Genomic DNA, 18,891 nt, shown 5'->3' with positions numbered 1-18,891 from the left:
AAGTCCTCCAATTCAGGTTTCCCCATGAATACTTTGTATTGATAATTTTTCTGAGAATTCCTTGAATCACTGGGAGAAAATGCTTATTCGGACAAGTAAGACAAGATAACGGTATGTTTTGGAAAGAGGCTTTACTTCTTGAATATATCTCAATAAACAACCGTGGCCCCTGAAAATGTTGTAAGAAGATGAACACAAAAATACATTTTTCATTATGAAGTAATTTCAGTGTCCCAACTGCAGTTGGATTTGGTGTACAGAACAGCTTTGTACATTTGGGTACATTCCCCTTACACCATCACCTGCAACAGAATGAGTCCAAAATGTAGCTCCAGACACCTATCTTTTCACACATGCACACACTTCTGGTACGCAAACAGGGCAGATCCCACCTTGTGATACAGGGAGGATACCTCAGCAGAACTGGAGTGTGCTAAAGCTCTTTGAAGAGCACCCAGAGCATGTAGTTAACATGATTCCCAAATTACCCTCTGAAGCCTTTGATCTTGAGAGAGCGCTGTCACTTGAAGCTGAAAGAGCAAGCAGAGGCCTTTCTGCACTGCAGCCATTTTCTGCTGCGCCGGGCATTTTATGTACAAGTGTCTGGAACATATGCATATTTATGTACCCCCGGAAAAAACATGTTCCGACAAATCACACTCAAGATTCAGTCTGTCATCGGGTTGAGTATAGATAACTGCAATATCTCTTTATGTGAGCTGCCAGTGGATCTCATGTTGCATCTTCCAATTCCACATGAGCTCTCTCTAAGCCCATAGCACACTATCATGGCCATTACGCTTCTTAGCACCATTAACTCGCTTCTCACTAGAAATGATCGCTGTAAATATCCATACCCTAAAAACAAGGTGGATGTCTAATAGTCTACACATTGAGATATAAAATAAAATTTTTGACATTGTGTTTTACAAAATGTACATTAGGGTTTTAGGTTTTGTTTCTGGGTTTCATGTTTTGGTGGGGGTATTTCAGCTTGGGCGCACAGTGAATATCTATCGTGCATGATCAGATACTAAATCAGGATAGAATTCCAATGCAATACAGGGAATGGCATCTGTGCCAAGCACTACAGACCAACACATGGTACTGAAAATCACTGAAAATTATACAAATCAAATTCAAATATATTGCCCTAAAGCCTGTAATAATGGGCATCTAATTTAATTAAAAATAGACAAAAACTGTATACAGCCAGGAACATGGAAATATGACTATACAAATACGACATTAAAAACCGCTAGAGGGTTGAGTTGTCTTAGATGGGCACATTATCTCTTACTAAAACAGAGTGAAAAGGGGCAACTATGTGAACTGGATACCAATAATTAGAAATGTACTGTATGTGGCAAACATCAATCAATGCTTTTGGATTGCACTGTTCATACAGCGCCCTCCTGTGGCTAGCACAGAAATAACTACCACAGAGCGTCAGGGAAACGGATAGATGCATTTTCATGACAAAGGACACACTTAATAACAAACATGTCACCTTCACTTCTTCACAAAGTCTGCAAACATCTTGGAGCACATCTCTTTCTCTTTGTCCAAACAGTCCTTGTAGCGTCTGCAAAAATAACAATAATTTAGTTGAGTCATGTGTCGCTAGGGAAAAAACCCGAATGTCAGAACTATTATCTTACATGGCAAGCTTCCTCAGGAGATTGTTGATATCGATGTCAAAAGCTTTGTTGGCCTGAGCCATCGTGATGTAATCCTGGGCTTTCTCATAGTCAAACAACTCCAAATAGGCCTGAGGAAAACCCTCTGGTTGAAACATCTGTGGGAAGATCTCAATTGCTACACCTCGCGTCCTCTCCTCGTCTCCTTCTCAAAACCCATTGGAGGAGAAGGTCAGAGGGGCGGGACCTCTGGCTTTCTCCTGCAATGGGTTTTGAGAATGAGATGAGGCGAGAGGATGCGAGGAGAATACAATTGAGATCTTTCCTGTGACTGATTCTTTCCACAAGTGAGCTTGCAAAACTCAAATGTGTGAAAATGGGAACATGTACGTTTTAGGATCATTTTGAGACGCTATTAATTACATGCAGTGGTTATCCATTAAACATATGGTCATATGGTCATAGTAAATGCACCACCTGAAATATTTGTTTTCTTACTAAATAAAGATAACATTTGTGTGTGGATCCCCTTTAGCTCACCTCATATCCATAGCACAAACCATGGTGCCAAAAACAATCACATATACTGTAGGCACACACATGAACCCAGCTTATTGACAAGAATATGACTTCCCCCACCCTGAGGGTCTGACCTGACCACAGTGGAAAAGGGCCTTGGTGTTGTTGGGGTTGATTTCCAGGGCCTTGTGGCCGTACTCCATGGCTTTCAGGTGCCTGTCCAGGCGGACCTGGGTCAACGACAGGTTGAGGTAGATGGGCAGCTGCACCGCCACGATGCTCCTCTTCTCGTCCTCGCCCTTCGCCTGGCCAGACACAAGGAGAGGTTATACGTATAAATCAATACAGAAACTCTTTCTATCACATGCACACATACACTTGTATGTGGACACAGTAGTGCGTGTACACACTATTCGCACTCACACACACGACAGTGTGCTTGTCAAATATCACACACACGACAGTGTGCTTGTCAAATATCACACACACGACAGTGTGCTTATGAAACTCAACACTTATGACAGGGAACCAAAATGTAAGCATCACAATCACCATCATTCCTCTCATTTATTCACATACATGGAAAGTTGAAGTGATGCTTCATCATAAAATAATGCTGAAACTAAAATGAAGGGGTTCATTTGAGGACATAACATTTACGACATAAGACTTGTTTTGCTGACGCTACCTGCTTGTAGCGATCTTTGGCATCCTCGAAGCGACTCTGGTTGAAGCAGTGGTTGCCAAATCTGCGCTCTGTGTCAACCACGTTGAGGAGCATGGACAGAGGAACAGTGTTGTGCTCCACCTGGCGGGAGAGAGGGGTTTGGGAATGGCAGCCAACAAAGTCACAACTAATCCCCAGTAAGCAGAGATGCATGACCAGAAATAGTCACTTCAGTCCACGTAAAATGGCACACCACAACATGTTTTTGCATCTCTATTTAACCCAATAATATATATTAGCTACTTCCACTAGGTAGGTTGACATTATCTGTTACAAAAATTCCCTGGTCCTGGAGGTTATCACCACCAAACTTGACGGAACTCTAACTAGTTTTGATTGAGTTGTGAGATACAGCCCTGACTAAATAAGGCCCCTAGTGTCCTCACCACACTCATTGAGAAGAACTCATCCACTTGGGCTGAGTCGAGGAAGTCGAGGACCTGCACCTCGTAGAGCACAGTGGCTACAGGAGGAATGTGTGGAGGGCAGCCCATCGCTCCATAGGCGTACTCAGGCAGGAAGAGAAAACAAGAGAACTCTCCCTTCCTCATGGTCAGAATACCCAGCTCCAGGCCACACAGTCACGTCTGTAAGGTAAGGTGTATTCATTGTTTATGAAGCCACATATGAAAACCAGTTATCTTAGAGTGCCATAGGCTACATCTTACCTCTTCCAAGCTTCATAATTCAAGGGTACTTCAGATGGCTGGTGGTCTCAAATGGTCGGTCAGAGTACTCCAGAAATCCAGAGAAATGGACTGTGAAGGAATATTAGCAGGGGTTCAAATTGGCACATAAAACACGTGGTGTGTCCCTAAGGTGTAATTGATTGCATTATGTCTGAATAAATATGCAATACATACAGTGAGGGAAAAAAGTATTTGATCCCCTGCTGATTTTGTACGTTTGCCCACTGACAAAGAAATGATCAGTCTATAATTTTAATGGTAGGTTTATTTGAACACTGAGAGACAGAATAACAACAACAAAAATCCAGAAAAATGCATGTGAAAAATGTTATAAATTGATTTGCATTTTAATGAGGGAAATAAGTATTTGACCCCCTCTCAATCAGAAAGATTTCTGGCTCCCAGGTGTCTTTTATACAGGTAACGAGCTGAGATTAGGAGCACACTCTTAAAGGGAGTGCTCCTAATCTCAGTTTGTTACCTGTATAAAAGACACCTGTCCACAGAAGCAATCAATCAATCAGATTCCAAACTCTCCACCATGGCCAAGACCAAAGAGCTCTCCAAGGATGTCAGGGACAAGATTATAGACCTACACAAGGCTGGAATGGGCTACAAGACCATCGCCAAGCAGCTTGGTGAGAAGGTGACAACAGTTGGTGCGATTATTCGCAAATGGAAGAAACACAAAAGAACTGTCAATCTCCCTCGGCCTGGGGCTCCATGCAAGATCTCACCTCGTGGAGTTGCAATGATCATGAGAACGGTGAGGAATCAGCCCAGAACTACACGGGAGGATCTTGTCAATGATCTCAAGGCAGCTGGGACCATAGTCACCAAGAAAACAATTGGTAACACACTACGCCGTGAAGGACTGAAATCCTGCAGCGCCCGCAAGGTCCCCCTGCTCAAGAAAGAACATATACAGGGCCATCTGAAGTTTGCCAATGAACATCTGAATGATTCAGAGGAGAACTGGGTAAAAGTGTTGTGGTCAGATGAGACCAAAATCGAGCTCTTTGGCATCAACTCAACTCGCCGTGTTTGGAGGAGGAGGAATGCTGCCTATGACCCCAAGAACACCATCCCCACCGTCAAACATGGAGGTGGAAACATTATGCTTTGGGGGTGTTTTTCTGCTAAGGGGACAGGACAACTTCACCGCATCAAAGGGACGATCGACGGGGCCATGTACCGTTAAATCTTGGGTGAGAACCTCCTTCCCTCAGCCAGGGCATTGAAAATGGGTTGTGGATGGGTATTCCAGCATGACAATGACCCAAAACACACGGCCAAGGCAACAAAGGAGTGGCTCAAGAAGAAGCACATTAAGGTCCTGGAGTGGCCTAGCCAGTCTCCAGACCTTGATCCCATAGAAAATCTGTGGAGGGAGCTGAAGGTTCGAGTTGCCAAACGTCAGCCTTGAAACCTTAATGACTTGGAGAAGATCTGCAAAGAGGAGTGGGACAAAATCCCTCCTGAGATGTATGCAAACCTGGTGGCCAACTACAAGAAACGTCTGACCTCTGTCATTGCCAACAAGGGTTTTGCCACCAAGTACTAAGTGATGTTTTGTAGAGGGGTCAAATACTTATTTCCCTCATTAAAATGCAAATCAATTTATAACATTTTTGACATGCGTTTTTCTGGATTTTTGTGTTGTTATTCTGTCTCTCACTGTTCAAATAAACCTACCATTAACATTATAGACTGATCATGTCTTTGTCAGTGGGCAAACATACAAAATCAGCAGGGGATCAAATACTTTTTTCCCTCACTGTATGCTTTAGGCTACATTGTAAGGCAGAGGTCTCCAACCTTTTCTAGCATGAGGGCTTCTTTGAAAAAATTTAACATGTTATGAGCTACAATAAAATGTCTAACTTTCAATTAGGCACATTCTTCTTCTCTTCTCATCTCCCCTGCAACTCTTCCCTGGGTCAGTAGTGAACAAGAGAAAGTAGTGCACTATGTTTTCTGTTTTATATTTTCCCAAATTATGTTCTCTCAGTTTTATCTTTCCAGGTTTTAGATACTTTTGTTAAACTCTCAAAATTACAATTGTTCATGGAGAAACAACGAAATTGGAAGTTCTGAGTCCATGTCATGGGGAACACTGGATTAGATCGTAGCTGGGAGCTTGCAGTGTCTGATACTGGTCAAATTGCATGTACTTTCAGAATTGTTTGGCGAGCTACTCATAGGTGGGCTGCGGGCTACTGGTAGCTTACGATTGACCTGTTGGAGACCCCTGTCGTAAGGGAACCTAAAGAATGCAGTATTCTATGAAGGTGCTTGACACAAATGTATCTCTTCGCACTGGTGGGCCTTCTCCAGGTTGGACCACTTCCTTCAGGATCTCTCCATCGCCCAAGATGTCCTGCATCTGCTGGCCCAGGTGGTGGAAAGGGCTCTGACAACAATAGACAAAAGTTTTAAAGTTAACACCATCACTGACCTTTAGTTAATTGTTTTCAACCCTTAAAATTGTTTAACAAAGGGCACAGAGAAACCAAGTAGTCAAAACACAGTTTTATATTTTAGATAGCTAGTTAGTTGAAAATAAATTCTGCAAGGTGGCACATTGAGCAAAAATAATTTTGCATGACAGCGATCAAGCTCGTAAGGCTGCAGCAGCACAGTATCTTTGGCTAGTCTTTGCTAGTTAGCTAGCTAGCGAGCAAACTATGCACACAGATTTGTATACATTTATGTTATGCAACTTAAAGTGTAACCAATTAGCAATAGATTGGTGTATGAAACCTCCCTATTAATATGAAGGTGTGAAGTTTAGCAAATAAGTGTTAAAATGTTGACATCACATGATGTAGCTAACGTTAACTCGCTGGAGATAATTAGCGCTAGCCAGAGCCATATATTTAGATACAAATAAAGAAACTCAGCAAAAAAAGAAACGTCCTCTCACTGTCAACTGCTTTTTATTTATTTTCAGCAAACTTAACATGTGTACATATTTGTATGAACATAACAAGATTCAACAACAGACATAAACTGAACAAGTTCCACAGACATGTGACTAACAGAAATTGAATAATGTGTCCCTGAACAAAGGGGGGGGGTCAAAAGTAACAGTCAGTATCTGGTGTGGCCACCAGCTGCATTAAGTACTGCAGTGCATCTCCTCCTCATGGAATGCACCATATTTGCCAGTTCTTGCTGTGAGATGTTACCCCACTCTTCCACCAAGGCACCTGCAAGTTCCCAGACATTTCTGCGGGGAATGGCCCTAGCCCTCACCCTCCGATCCAACAGGTCCCAGACGTGCTCAATGGGATTGAGATCCGGGCTCTTCGCTGGCCATGGCAGATCACTGACAGGAAATCACGCACAGAATGAGCAGTATGGCTGGTGGCATTGTCATGCTGGAGGGTCATGTCAGGATGAGCCTGCAGGAAGGGTACCACATGAGGGAGGAGGATGTCTTCCCTGTAACGCACAGCGTTGAGATTGCCTTTAATACAGTGGCCGGGAAGTGCAAAGCAACATTACAAAGAATGAAACACTTTTACAAAGCTCGAGACAAATTTACATTTTGGAAAACAAATTTACATTTTGGAAAACACATTTACATTTTGGAAAACAAATTTACATTTTATAAAACAAATTTACATTTTAGAAAACAAATTTACATTTTAGAAAACAAATTAACAAGACGCAAAACACTTTTACCAGTCCCGAAACAAATTTACAAACGACAGATTCGTCACGGAAAGGGAATGTACCATATACCGGAAGTGACGAGCGTGGTCTTTTCGTGTTTTTGTTGTGGAGTTTATGGCGTCAAAGAAGTTTATGGTGACCGCCCGAACATGGACTGCGGCCGAGGGATGTTTTGCCCGTTTTGTGGCAAACACATGAACAGCTTAACGCGGTTTTGCTTTACGTGTGGTCGGTGTTTGGAGTTTTTAAAGGACGCGGACAAGACGGAAACATTGGAAACACAGGGGACGTCTCGACAGCCGGACAGTGCTATGCAAAGTAAGTTTAGCAAAACCAAAACGCTAGCTATCTAAGGACAGTAACGCTAATGATTTTTTGAGCGGCTTCTAACTTTCTGTTTCGGAACTCTGTCCATTTCTGCAGAACAACCATGCCCATCATACAAACAGTTCATGGAGTACAGAAGCTCGAAATCAAAAGAACGACAGTCTTTTAACTATGGGCCAAAAGGAAGATATAGGCCTAAAGAAAGAAAACACGTCCAGGTAAGGTGTACTGACCGTCCTATACAATTTTGCAATGCTCTATATGTATTTGTGTGTATTTATTTTACCTATGTATACATTAATTATATCTTTGTTATTTTACTAGATAAACGTAGGATTGATGGTGCCAAGTGGAACTGATTTAAAACCTCTAAGAGGGAAAACACTACAGTTATTTACAGACCCAGAGGTAGCAGCACCTGATCTACTGAAACAAGCTGTCCAGAAAATGACAACATTTAACAAGGACATGCACGAAGGACCTTATGTCCTTTTGTATCCAGACTGCTCAGAGGTGGTTCATGTGCCTGGGTCAGAAAGGCCATTCAAATTGGCAGAATATAAAAAGGAAATAGGAAAGGCATATTCCAGGATCACTTTTTTCATTTGCCTAGAAAAACACTATAAAAGAGGTTAGTGGATCTCATGATTCAATATTTTTACATATTTAGATACTCTGCTGGAGGATAGATAATGGTTGTTTGAATTATTTTTTTCAGTGGATGATACCTCAGACTCTGATTCTGAAATTGTCATCACAACAAGGAGCACAGCTGAACTCAATCGTGCTGACACTTTGGTACATCAGTTATTTCTCTTTTTTAAAATGTTTATGTATGTTTGTATTTATTCATTTTCATATAATTTATTAATTAGATGTACATTGGATTTTAAGCATAAAATCAATGTCCTGGTCAATATTTTAGTGGAAAAAGGCTTGTTTTGATTATTTTGCAGTAACTATTATACAGTAACACAGACAACCATTCAGCATTGATATATACTGTATGTGGTAATGGAAAAATAATGGAACCTGTTGAAAGTTGTTGATCATTTTATCCGTTTCCTCTCAGGTTTTTGAACCACAAAATCGAAGTACTCCCAAACACAAGCTGGACGATGAAAGGTAGGTGTTGCACACTTGGACACAAAGGAATTTTCACACGTGGAATAATAATTCATATTTTGTTGGGCTACAGTGCTTTCACTACCAGGTAAAGTGCAATTTCACCTTTTTTTTTTTATTTAACTCACAAAACTGATAAAACTACTAGCAGATATTTCACTACTTATTCACATACACATTATACATACATTTATATTGCTGCACATAAGCTCAACGTTGCTACATGCTATCAGCTGTTTCTGTAACTGACTGCGGTGCCCCCTCGCTCCCTACCTAAAGGACCCACAGCTGCCTGTGTGAGCAGAGCTTTACAGAATAAACCCACTGAAATACAGTTGCTCTTGCAGTTGAATAAACAAAAATTAACCAAACCATTAAAAAAAACACGTGAGAATGAAGTGGGGGGTATCCACTGTCCATTCATATGTCCCACATCACTGTCGATCCTGCATAGGTACTATAGGCCTTTACTGAAGTGGCACGGTCATCCAGAACCAACTTAAAGAACTCCAACACGTTTCGGCATCTAGCCTTTGTCAGGGAGTCAAATAGATGTAATGAGAGACACTGGGTTTTTTCTAGTGGTAATCCACCAATAGGAAACATGGGACACATCCATATACATAATGTTTACATGATTTGACTATTGTAGGCCTGAAGGACACCTACTGGTTTTAAGATGTCTACAACACCTACTCTAGCCCAGAACACCTTGGACACTAGAAAAGACCCATTGTCTCTCATTTCATCTGTTTGACTCGCTGACGAAGGCTAGATGCAAAAACGCATTAAAGTTCTTTTAAATTGGTTCTGTATGGCTTGGCCACTTGCAATACAAGCATTTTAATAGTTAAAAAATAGTAGTTTGAGCTTTCTTTTATTTTATACCTTTTCCATTAAAAAAGAAACTCAAACTAACTCAGATTTGAGTCCAGGAAACGCTCCTATCCACATGTTCTCAAAATAATCTTTTTTTTAAATACATCTTTCTGTTCCCTCTACTACTACATGCTACTCAAAGCTACATTATAGCCTTTATCATGGAGCTAATCATTTTAATATGTTTTATCATGTTTCAGAGATGCACCAGGACAATCAACAATTCAGCCTGGACAGGTAATAAGGCAGAGTGTGGCAGCATGACATTTCTTGCTTTCAGTGTTGTTGTTTCAGACATTTTAATCTTTTTTTCAGATAGTAATATCTGATGCTGAGGATCTGGATCCACCGGAAGCAAATCCAGAAAAAATTTCTTGCTACAGGTAAGTAAAAAAGAAAAGAAAAGATAATGACTGACATAATTTAAATGTATTGAACTGATTACATGGGGAAGACATTTTTGTTTGTAAGATGTTTTAACATGGAAATGGCAATTTCCCAACAGTAAATACACAGACCTGTATTCACCAAATGTTGAGCAGGAGGACGAAGAGCCGGTTGCTGTCAATGTGAAGAATTTCCAACACACAGCAATGTAATATGCTTTTGACTATAGCACTCCAGTTTTTTCACTGTACAATAGTTCTTGTATATCTGGAATATCCACAAATGAATTAACTTTTTGTCATTACAGGGAGGAGACGGACATTGCATTACCTGACATCGTAGCAAACCTGTCTCTTCCTATTGATCATAAAAAAGTCAGCCGGTTTAACATCTCAAGGGATAATGTTTGGGATGGGGCAGTCAGAGGTTTCAAGCGTACAACATATTCTGAAACCTGTGACATGCTGGTGAAATTTACTGATGATACTGGTGTTCTGGAAGAGGGAATTGACACTGGTGGTCCAAGACGAGAGTTTTTAACTCTACTGATGAAACACCTAAAAGACCGGCCCATTTTTGATGGACCAGAAGGACATCGGTTCTTGGTCTACAATGCAAAGGGTATGCATATTGGTTGGATGTGTACTATAGGCTACTAATGGTTGGTTAATGCTCATTGACCAGATATATCACATGACATATGCTTGCATATTACAGTATATACAGTAATGCATTGTTTTAATTTTGCAATATGAATTCATTCACAGCTGTTAGGGAGGATGAATACTACTTGGCAGGAAAGATGATTGCTGTGTCAGTTGTGCATGGAGGTCCAGGACCCCATTTCCTGTCAGAAGATCTTGTACATTATCTTGCAGGCCAGCCTTCATTCAAAGCAACAAATAATTTAATAACTGATGAAGAAATAGGGAAAGCTTTGCAAGAGGTGAGAATAGCATAAGGGTATGGTAGGGCAGAGTTTTTCATACTTACTGCAGTGTTTTTGAGACAATGTTTACTTCCTATATCACGTGCGGAATATATTTAATTAATTTATTAGTTTTTGATAGTGTAAGATTACACCTTGCTATGTACGTTATTAAAAAAATAGGCAAGGAGATACAGTGTATACAGTTATTGACTGGGGTGTTTTTGCCCATTTTCATGTCTTTCAGATTGAGAATGCTGCTTCATTGGATGCTCTGCAAGAATGTATGATGAGACACAGCACAATGTTACAGACAGCAGGTTGTCTGAGACATGTGGCTACTGTGGAAGAAAATAAAGAAATCGTGTCAGACTACCTCCAATGGTATATCATTGACCGCAACTCATCTGTAATTGACAGGTAAGATGATATTTGTAGTGATGAGATTTTTATTTATTTATGTATGAATTTTTTGTTTGAAATGCCTCATGGTCCCCATCTTTGGTTTATGCAAGTATGTATATCTGTTATCAATTTGTCCTTAATCAGAATTTGTACCTTAGTGTATTTCAACGGATATGTGATGTCACTTCATTCTGTGTCAAACTACAGTGCCTTCATTAAGTCTGCACACCTTTATAGATTCAATTTAAAATATATTTAAATCCTTTTCCTCATCAATCTACACACAATACATCATAATGACAAAGCAAAAACAGAAATTAGATCTTAGGTTTCTCCTCCTGACTAACTCTTCCATAGAGGAAAATCAGTCCAGTTACCCCTTAAAGTGATCCATCCACCTCTGCTGCACATCTGGCAGCAGAGTGATGGTTTGAGGCTCACTTTACCCATCAAACCCTTGATGACTTGCTGCTGTTTATCCAACCACCTGCTCCATACTGTAGCAGTGTCATTTACATATGGATCTATTTCTGCCCTCAGTTCTCATAAAGATCCTGACATGCAGAGAGGTTTTAGTATCTCTTGTAAATGTCCTTGAAAATCAGATATAAAGAGTGTGGTGATGTTGTGTGTAAAGCCTGTAGCTTCATACACGAGGAATCCAGGCTGGAATTACTTCCAAAGGTGCTTCAACAGTGTACTGAGAAAATGGTTAATTAACTTGTGCGAATGTGATATTCCAGTTTTAAATTTTTATTAAATTTGCTACAATTTCTAAAAACTTGTTTTTGCTTTGTCATTATGATGTATTGTGTGTAGGCTGATGAGGAAAAATATTAATATTACTATTTTAAATTGAATCTATAACGAAACAAAGTTGTGAAAAAGTGCAATGGGTGTGTAGACTTTCTGAAGGCATCGTGTGAGTGCTCAAGCCACCCATCCGTCTGTGTCATTCCAGTCTTTTGTTTCTGTGTGTTATACTTACAGTTTGTAACAATTAACGTTTAATGTGCAATGCAAAAATAGGGTTTTTGAAATCAATTTTCAACAATGTTAAGGTGGATAGTAATTGTAGAGAAGAGAATATTTAATAGTTTTCTTTAGATAATTTTAAATTCAATTGGCACTACACAGCAGTGAAACAATGTTTGTGTTCACTCTGTAGATTCAGATGGTCTTTCAACCCTGGAGTTTTTGACTGCACTACAGCAACACCCTACTTTGCTGGCCCCTGTCATGTGCCACTCTGAAAGGCGATTCACTGCTTTTGAACTTGAAAGACTCTTCAAACCTGACCTCAGTCCTTCGGGGAGTAATCGAAGACTTAAAGAAAGTCAAACCATGGCCTACTGGGCAGACTATCTCCTTGATTGTGAAGGTTTGTTAGTTTGTTTTTTATAACTAGTTAAGAAAACACATGGCAGTGATGTATCTGAATTGTTTTTCTTTGCAGAAGGCCAGGCTGCTGTGTCTGTGGAAGATGTTTTGATGTTTGCTACTGGGCTGTCTTCACTTCCCCCATCTGGCTTGGAACCACTGCCTCAAATAGAGTTCCTGGAGGACTCTGCGTTCCCAATGGCAAATACATGTTCAAACTCCTTGAGATTACCACTCCTAGACTCATACACTTTGTTTAAGTCACAAATGGACTTTGGAATTCAAAATAGTCCAGGATTCGGCTGTTTCTAAGCTATATGATGGATGACCCCTAGAGTTAAGACTCTGAAAAAGTTGTTGTTGTTAAAGGTTAGGGTTGGGCATCATTTAGATTTTAACGATTCTGATTCCAATTCCGATTCTTCCTTTTGATTCCGGTTCTTATCGATTCTCGATTCCGATTCTTTGAGTGGTGGAGTTGAAACGGGTCACATGCTTATTTCACAAATAAGAGGAAAGTTTTATTTTGATTCAAAGGTGGGTTGCAGTTTGACGGGGCTTTTTCAATGTAAAATAAAGCCACACTAGAGCACCGCTTACTGTGCTCCATGGCTGCAACACAACAAGCACCTGGCCGCTACAGAAACCAAAACTTGCGCATGTTAAATTTGGAACCCATGATCAGATTTGAAACCCAATCCTCCAAAACGATTCCAATAAAGAAACAATTCCGATGGAATCGTAATTTTTTAAACTATTCCAAGTAGGAATTGGTTCTTGATGCCCAACCCTATTAAAGGTGCACTTTTAAAGTGCAGTTGCCAAAGTTGTTTTTATAATGTTACTGTATGTGAGCATGTTCTTTTCTCACAGTAAACATTTTGAAAATGTTTTAGATCCATTACTCTCAATACTACAAAAGTGTAATAAATACTGATTACTATTTTTGATTAATTTACTTCACACTTAAAAACAATTAAGCTTTGGGTGACAGATTCATAAATATTGTGTTCAGACAGACAGCAGTATTCCACCACTACAAAAAACCCTCCCTTTTTGATCATTTCATAGCTGAGCCATTTCTTTTAGTTTCATGTACAGTTCGGATGCAGACTCCCAGTTGTCTGGCTTCTGTAACTGATTGTGTTCCATGGCAAAGTCCAAGTACTCCTGCATGTTTGGGTCCCCACAAGGAGTCATTGACAGGCTAGCCTCAGGAAGGGCATCCAGTTCAGCTTGTTCACTTTGAAATCCGCAGTCTCTGGAGCCAAACCTATGTTAAATAGAATACATAATTGCATTTATTTTCATTTAAGCTAAAACGTTACATTAATGCTTTTATCTGTTTATTATCACCAATGTATCACCTGTGTGGTAAGTAGTAGAGTTCATTGGGCACTCCTCCTGGACATGCTGCTGTTCTGGAAGGGCGAATCCTGTGGCTGTTCCACAGTCTCACACACTCATCCAAGTCCTTCTGAATAACATCACCAAAGCAATATCTCAATAGGCATTGATGCTCATGACTCCCGTTGAAGTATCCGGCATCTCTAAGGTCGGCAAATAACTCCATCCAGAACTGAGACCTATAGAAATGGATACAAATGTTTAGTTATACTATAAATAATAAAGGTTAGTTATAATGAAATGTATGGTCTGTGCATCTTTTGGTCATTCGATTTGCTTTTCAGGAACAGCTACTTTTCCTGACGGGCAGGATTTGCTTTACAAATTTGTATTGATAATTATTGTGCTCGTTTTTCATTAATCGTTCCTGAGAAGAAAATCGAATGACCAAAAGATGCAATGACCCTTTATGAAGACAACTCACCTTCCCTTTCTAAATATAGACCACCAGGACTCAATACGCTGGTTATTTATAGATGAGCCGTACATGTGGCTGGACGCTCCAGAGTAGTAGTCACTGTGATGGTGGCGTAGGGTACATTGAATTGCAGCCATTATGCCGTTCTCAGTGCCGCAATCAGTCCTCAGTCTCATGGGGATGACACCGAGGTTTCGCACACATGACATGAAATAGTGAGCAATCACTGTTGGGTTATTATTTGTTGGTCCACATTGAAGCCACAATACTTTACGTGAAAATCCATCTATGCATCCCGAAATGGCCAAACCGAATGGCTTAAGTTTGTCATAACCATCTGCGTGCCACATATAGTTAGGTCCCATTGAGTAGTTGTCCAGGTCCACGAAGTTCAAATCTGATGGCGTTACTCACGGCGTTTGGCGAGGAATAATCCTTTCTGCGGTACAACCCGGCTTCGTTCAGTTTACTTTTAAGAGTCCTCAAGCTGATGTTTACACCGTGTAGACTTGACATCATGTCCACGATTACAGCGTACGAGTGACCCTCGTTAAAATATTGAACGCAATAATGCAGTATGTCTGGTGTTTCCGTCTGGTCCGCGTCCTTTAAAAACTCCAAACACCGACCACACGTAAAGCAAAACCGCGTTAAGCTGTTCATGTGTTTGCCACAAAACGGGCAAAACATCCCTCGGCCGCAGTCCATGTTCGGGCGGTCACCATAAACTTCTTTGACGCCATAAACTCCACAACAAAAACACGAAAAGACCACGCTCGTCACTTCCGGTATATGGTACATTCCCTTTCCGTGACGAATCTGTCGTTTGTAAATTTGTTTCGGGACTGGTAAAAGTGTTTTGCGTCTTGTTAATTTGTTTTCTAAAATGTAAATTTGTTTTCTAAAATGTAAATTTGTTTTATAAAATTTAAATTTGTTTTCCAAAATGTAAATTTGTTTTCCAAAATGTAAATTTGTTTTCCAAAATGTAAATTTGTCTCGAGCTTTGTAAAAGTGTTTCATTCTTTGTAATGTTGCTTTGCACTTCCCGGCCACCGTACTTTAATGATAACAAGCTCAGTCCGATGATAAACCGCCCCAGACCATGACGGACCCTCCACCTCCAAATCGATCCCGCTCCAGAGTACAGGCCTCGGTGTAACGCTCATTCCTTTGACGATAAACGCGAATCCGACCATCACCCCTGGTGAGACAAAACCGCGACTCGTCAGTGAAGAGCACTTTTTGCCAGTCCTGTCTGGTCCAGCGACGGTGGGTTTGTGCCCATAGGCGACGTTGTTGCCGGTGATGTCTGGTGAGGACCTGCCTTACAACAGGTCTACAAGCCCTCAGTCCAGCCTCTCTCAGCCTATTGCAGACAGTCTGAGCACTGATGGAGGGATTGTGCGTTCCTGTTGTAACTCGGGCAGTTGTTGTTGCCATCCTGTACCTGTCCCGCAGGTGTGATGTTCGGATGTACCGATCCTGTGCAGGTGTTGTTAAACGTGGTCTGTCACTGCGAAGACGATCAGCTGTCCGTCCTGTCTCCCTGTAGCGTTGTATTAGGCGTCTCACAGTACGGACATTGCAATTTATTGCCCTGGCCACATCTGCAGTCCTAATGCCTCCTTGCAGCATGCCTTAGGCACTTTCACGCAGATGAGCAGGGACCCTGGCATCTTTCTTTTGGAGTTTTTCAGAGTCAGTAGAAAGAGGCTAAGTTTTCATAACTGTGACCTTAAATGCCTACCGTCTGTAAGCTGTTAGTGTCTTAACGACGTTCCACAGGTGCATGTTCATTAATTGTTTATTGTTCATTGAACAAGCATGGGAAACAGTGTTTAAAGCCTTTACAATGAAGATCTGTGAAGTTATTTGGATTTTTACAAATTATCTTTGAAAGACAGGGTACTGAAAAAGGGACGTTTCTTTTTTTTATGAGGAGTTACATGGCTCTGACACTGGCTAGCCTCCCATTCATCTCTTTACTCGAGTAACGTTACGTGCGCGTGGGGATCCAAAAACTGCTGAATTCTGGTCGACAGTCCACTTGCTGACATAATTTTCATTGAAAGATGATTGTAAATTTAAATTACCCTGTGTTAGCATTCAATTCTATAAATGAATTCTAGACAGAATTCCCACGGCGAATGTAGCCAGAAGGTCATTAGGGTCACCCCACGTGAGGCGCAACAGAGATTCTGGTCACAGAGTTTCTAAACCCAGAGGCGTAACATCCCATGACTATCTCGAAATATAAAGGCACAACCTATATTTGATGTCTTAAGTAGTTGAACATGGTATTACTCCAACCTTGTGAAAATGACAAACTGACACGTTTGCATTTTAGTCAAAAACAACTTGGAGTACGAGACGGTGCGAGACGACCTTTAGACCGAATGACGTGATTCTACGCATGAGCTTAGCTTGCCAACGTCGCCGTGATTTGCCTACAAGTGTGATCTGGGATTTCTTCAAACTGTACTGTCTTTGTTATGGTCTTCCTCTTTGGGTGAACTGATGGTCATTGCTATCTGGGATCCTTGGGACGTCACCTCATTGAAGTTGACGGTTTTAGGGTAGGGACGTCCCAAGGATCACTGACCTTTTGACATTATTCAATCACATCCGGAAACCCATTAAGCGGTCAACGTCTCCTTTTGCACAATTCTTATTTTTCTGTTTTTTCATAGGCTTAATTATAGCCTATGGTCATAGAAAAGCCCAAAGTCTGTTGGAGTACTTTATTATATTTTTATCAATATAAAAAATGTCCAACAAAATATATGCACAAGAACATCAATATGTTTAATAAATTTTCAAAAATATATGTTTTTCTGATTTATAAATCCTATTAGCTTCCATTGTAGTTAAGAACTGATCCAGCATTTAGCTCATTTAGCCAATACTGCTGAATACATATTTAAAAACTACAACAAAGGCAATAGTCCATGCTGGTAATTTGACAAATGTACAACACACTCAATAATATTTAAAATGATACTGTGGCATGGGATTATTCTATACATTTTCAGTTGTTGAACATAAAGTGAAATCAGAGTATACAAAACAAATAATTATCCAGTTATGAGTCATTCCAAGTGTTTTCAAACTGACTTTTGCCAGACAGTATTCCTTTTTTTTTTTTTTAAAGAATGCATGCAAATATTTCCATTAAAGTTTAACTTCATATGCTAATAATGAACCTTTTTTCCTCTGGGGTGGGATAGTGCAGACTAATTTCCCTGTTCTAATCTAAAAACTGGTGGAGGTCTTGTTAAACGTGTTTAGAGCAACTCTCCATAGCAAGGCATTTGCTAAAGATAAAACTCACTGTTAAAGCATCAAAGATATGATAGATTGTCTGATTTTTCAAAATACGTCCAACATTTCACAATAGTAGATTGATTAGTATTCCAAATTACCTCAATTTTAAAGTCACCAAATCACAAATTCACATGAATATCTAGGTCCTCAGACAGCAATAAGAACTACAGGACTCTCGGGGTAGACTAGGGACACCAACATCCCACACACGCATTATATTAAGATTATATCTTGTGCCTTTTGAGGCCAAAGTTCAAGTTTACATTTAAATACCACCAGGAAGAAGGCATTATTTAGAAGGCATTTCTTTAAATACTCTAATTAGTAGTTTGTTACATATTTTACATACTGTTAAAGGCTCAGTGCAGTCAAAAACTATATTTCCACACTGAGGTTGGAATAATGCCATTTTAGTGTAAGAGCTGTTTGAAAAGACTGCCTGAAATGTTAGCCTGTTTTTGTGGGAGTTTTGGCCTTCTATGGTGTCATCACCATGGGGCAAATTAGTTAATAGTTCCAAACCTCTGCCAATAATAAAACATTTTCAGTTTCCCCCTCCCCACACAAAACCACTCCCAGACAGTCCTAGCAAAATTCTTGCTTGAGAAATTGCTCTATGCTAAAAAGCTATTTTTGTTTATTTTCGACAAATTTAAATGAAAACAATCAGTCAGGTCCTTAAATTGTTACCCAGAAATTCTTTGATAAATAAAACACGTCTGCATTGGACCTTTAACAGACCTTGCCTTTAAAATCAGGTACTCAAGCAGCATTACTACCTATGTGGAAAATATGAGCTTTCTTTGTTGAAGAGTGTTCTGTTAAGGTAAATTCTATTGTATGGAATGTTTAGATCTTGGGTTGGGTTTAGCTAAATGTATGCACACGTTTTCACATGCACAGAAAACACTCCTCAGAGAGAAGGAGTGACTTGACTGATGGCCTGGCTTGTATAAACTGATGTCCAGGGTAAAAACAAGATGGGTGACGAGATGTTTGTGAAAAGATCCAGATCTAGTCTCACGACACTGACATATCTTATTTCACCTGCT

General features: G+C 40.3%; 1 protein-coding gene, 1 long non-coding RNA gene and 1 pseudogene across 5 annotated transcripts; 1 reads left to right on the top strand and 2 right to left on the bottom strand.

Annotated features, from left to right (window-relative positions):
• Nucleotides 1-1,512: 1,512 nt before the first annotated feature.
• Nucleotides 1,513-16,621, bottom strand: LOC311135889 (inactive peptidyl-prolyl cis-trans isomerase FKBP6-like; annotated as a pseudogene). Its single transcript has 8 exons — nucleotides 16,516-16,621; nucleotides 5,871-5,988; nucleotides 3,555-3,644; nucleotides 3,273-3,473; nucleotides 2,830-2,967; nucleotides 2,294-2,464; nucleotides 1,662-1,798; nucleotides 1,513-1,585 (listed from the first exon to the last, which is right to left on the bottom strand). The product of its transcript is annotated as an inactive peptidyl-prolyl cis-trans isomerase FKBP6-like (transcript).
• Nucleotides 7,331-13,630, top strand: LOC311136253 (uncharacterized protein). Of its 3 annotated transcripts, XR_014613860.1 has the most exons (13): nucleotides 7,331-7,574; nucleotides 7,680-7,801; nucleotides 7,908-8,214; nucleotides 8,302-8,381; nucleotides 8,656-8,708; nucleotides 9,788-9,824; nucleotides 9,903-9,970; nucleotides 10,093-10,182; nucleotides 10,282-10,595; nucleotides 10,742-10,920; nucleotides 11,150-11,322; nucleotides 12,476-12,688; nucleotides 12,764-13,630. XR_014613860.1 is itself a non-coding variant. In XM_084170385.1 (12 exons), exons 1-12 carry the CDS (start codon nucleotides 7,406-7,408, stop codon nucleotides 12,558-12,560), a joined length of 1,677 nt encoding a protein of 558 aa, XP_084026511.1. In that variant the 5' UTR covers nucleotides 7,331-7,405; the 3' UTR covers nucleotides 12,561-13,630. The 3 variants fall into 3 exon arrangements, 1 of the variants encoding a protein (XP_084026511.1); XM_084170385.1 differs by having other exon boundaries at nucleotides 12,476-13,630; XR_014613861.1 differs by lacking the exon at nucleotides 10,742-10,920 and having other exon boundaries at nucleotides 7,335-7,574.
• On the bottom strand, nucleotides 13,629-15,304 carry LOC311136254. The gene is made up of 3 exons (XR_014613862.1): nucleotides 14,519-15,304; nucleotides 14,055-14,273; nucleotides 13,629-13,960 (listed from the first exon to the last, which is right to left on the bottom strand). It is a non-coding gene; the product is annotated as an uncharacterized lncRNA (long non-coding RNA).
• Nucleotides 16,622-18,891: the final 2,270 nt, after the last annotated feature.

The sequence above is a fragment of the Coregonus lavaretus genome, assembly GCF_964263955.1.
Source record: "Coregonus lavaretus genome assembly, chromosome: 10".
Lineage (NCBI taxonomy): Eukaryota > Metazoa > Chordata > Actinopteri > Salmoniformes > Salmonidae > Coregonus > Coregonus lavaretus.
The sequence above is the reverse complement of the archived record's forward strand: the minus strand, read 5'-3'. Positions and strand labels throughout refer to the sequence as shown.

Coding starts and splice junctions, on each gene's coding strand:
- LOC311136253 (XM_084170385.1), top strand. CDS start 7,406: ATGGACTGCGGCCGAGGGATGTTTTGCCCGTTTTGTGGCAAACACATG. Junction 10,596..10,741: donor CTTGGTCTACAATGCAAAGG/GTATGCATATTG, acceptor ATTCATTCACAG/CTGTTAGGGAGGATGAATAC. Junction 10,921..11,149: donor TAGGGAAAGCTTTGCAAGAG/GTGAGAATAGCA, acceptor CATGTCTTTCAG/ATTGAGAATGCTGCTTCATT.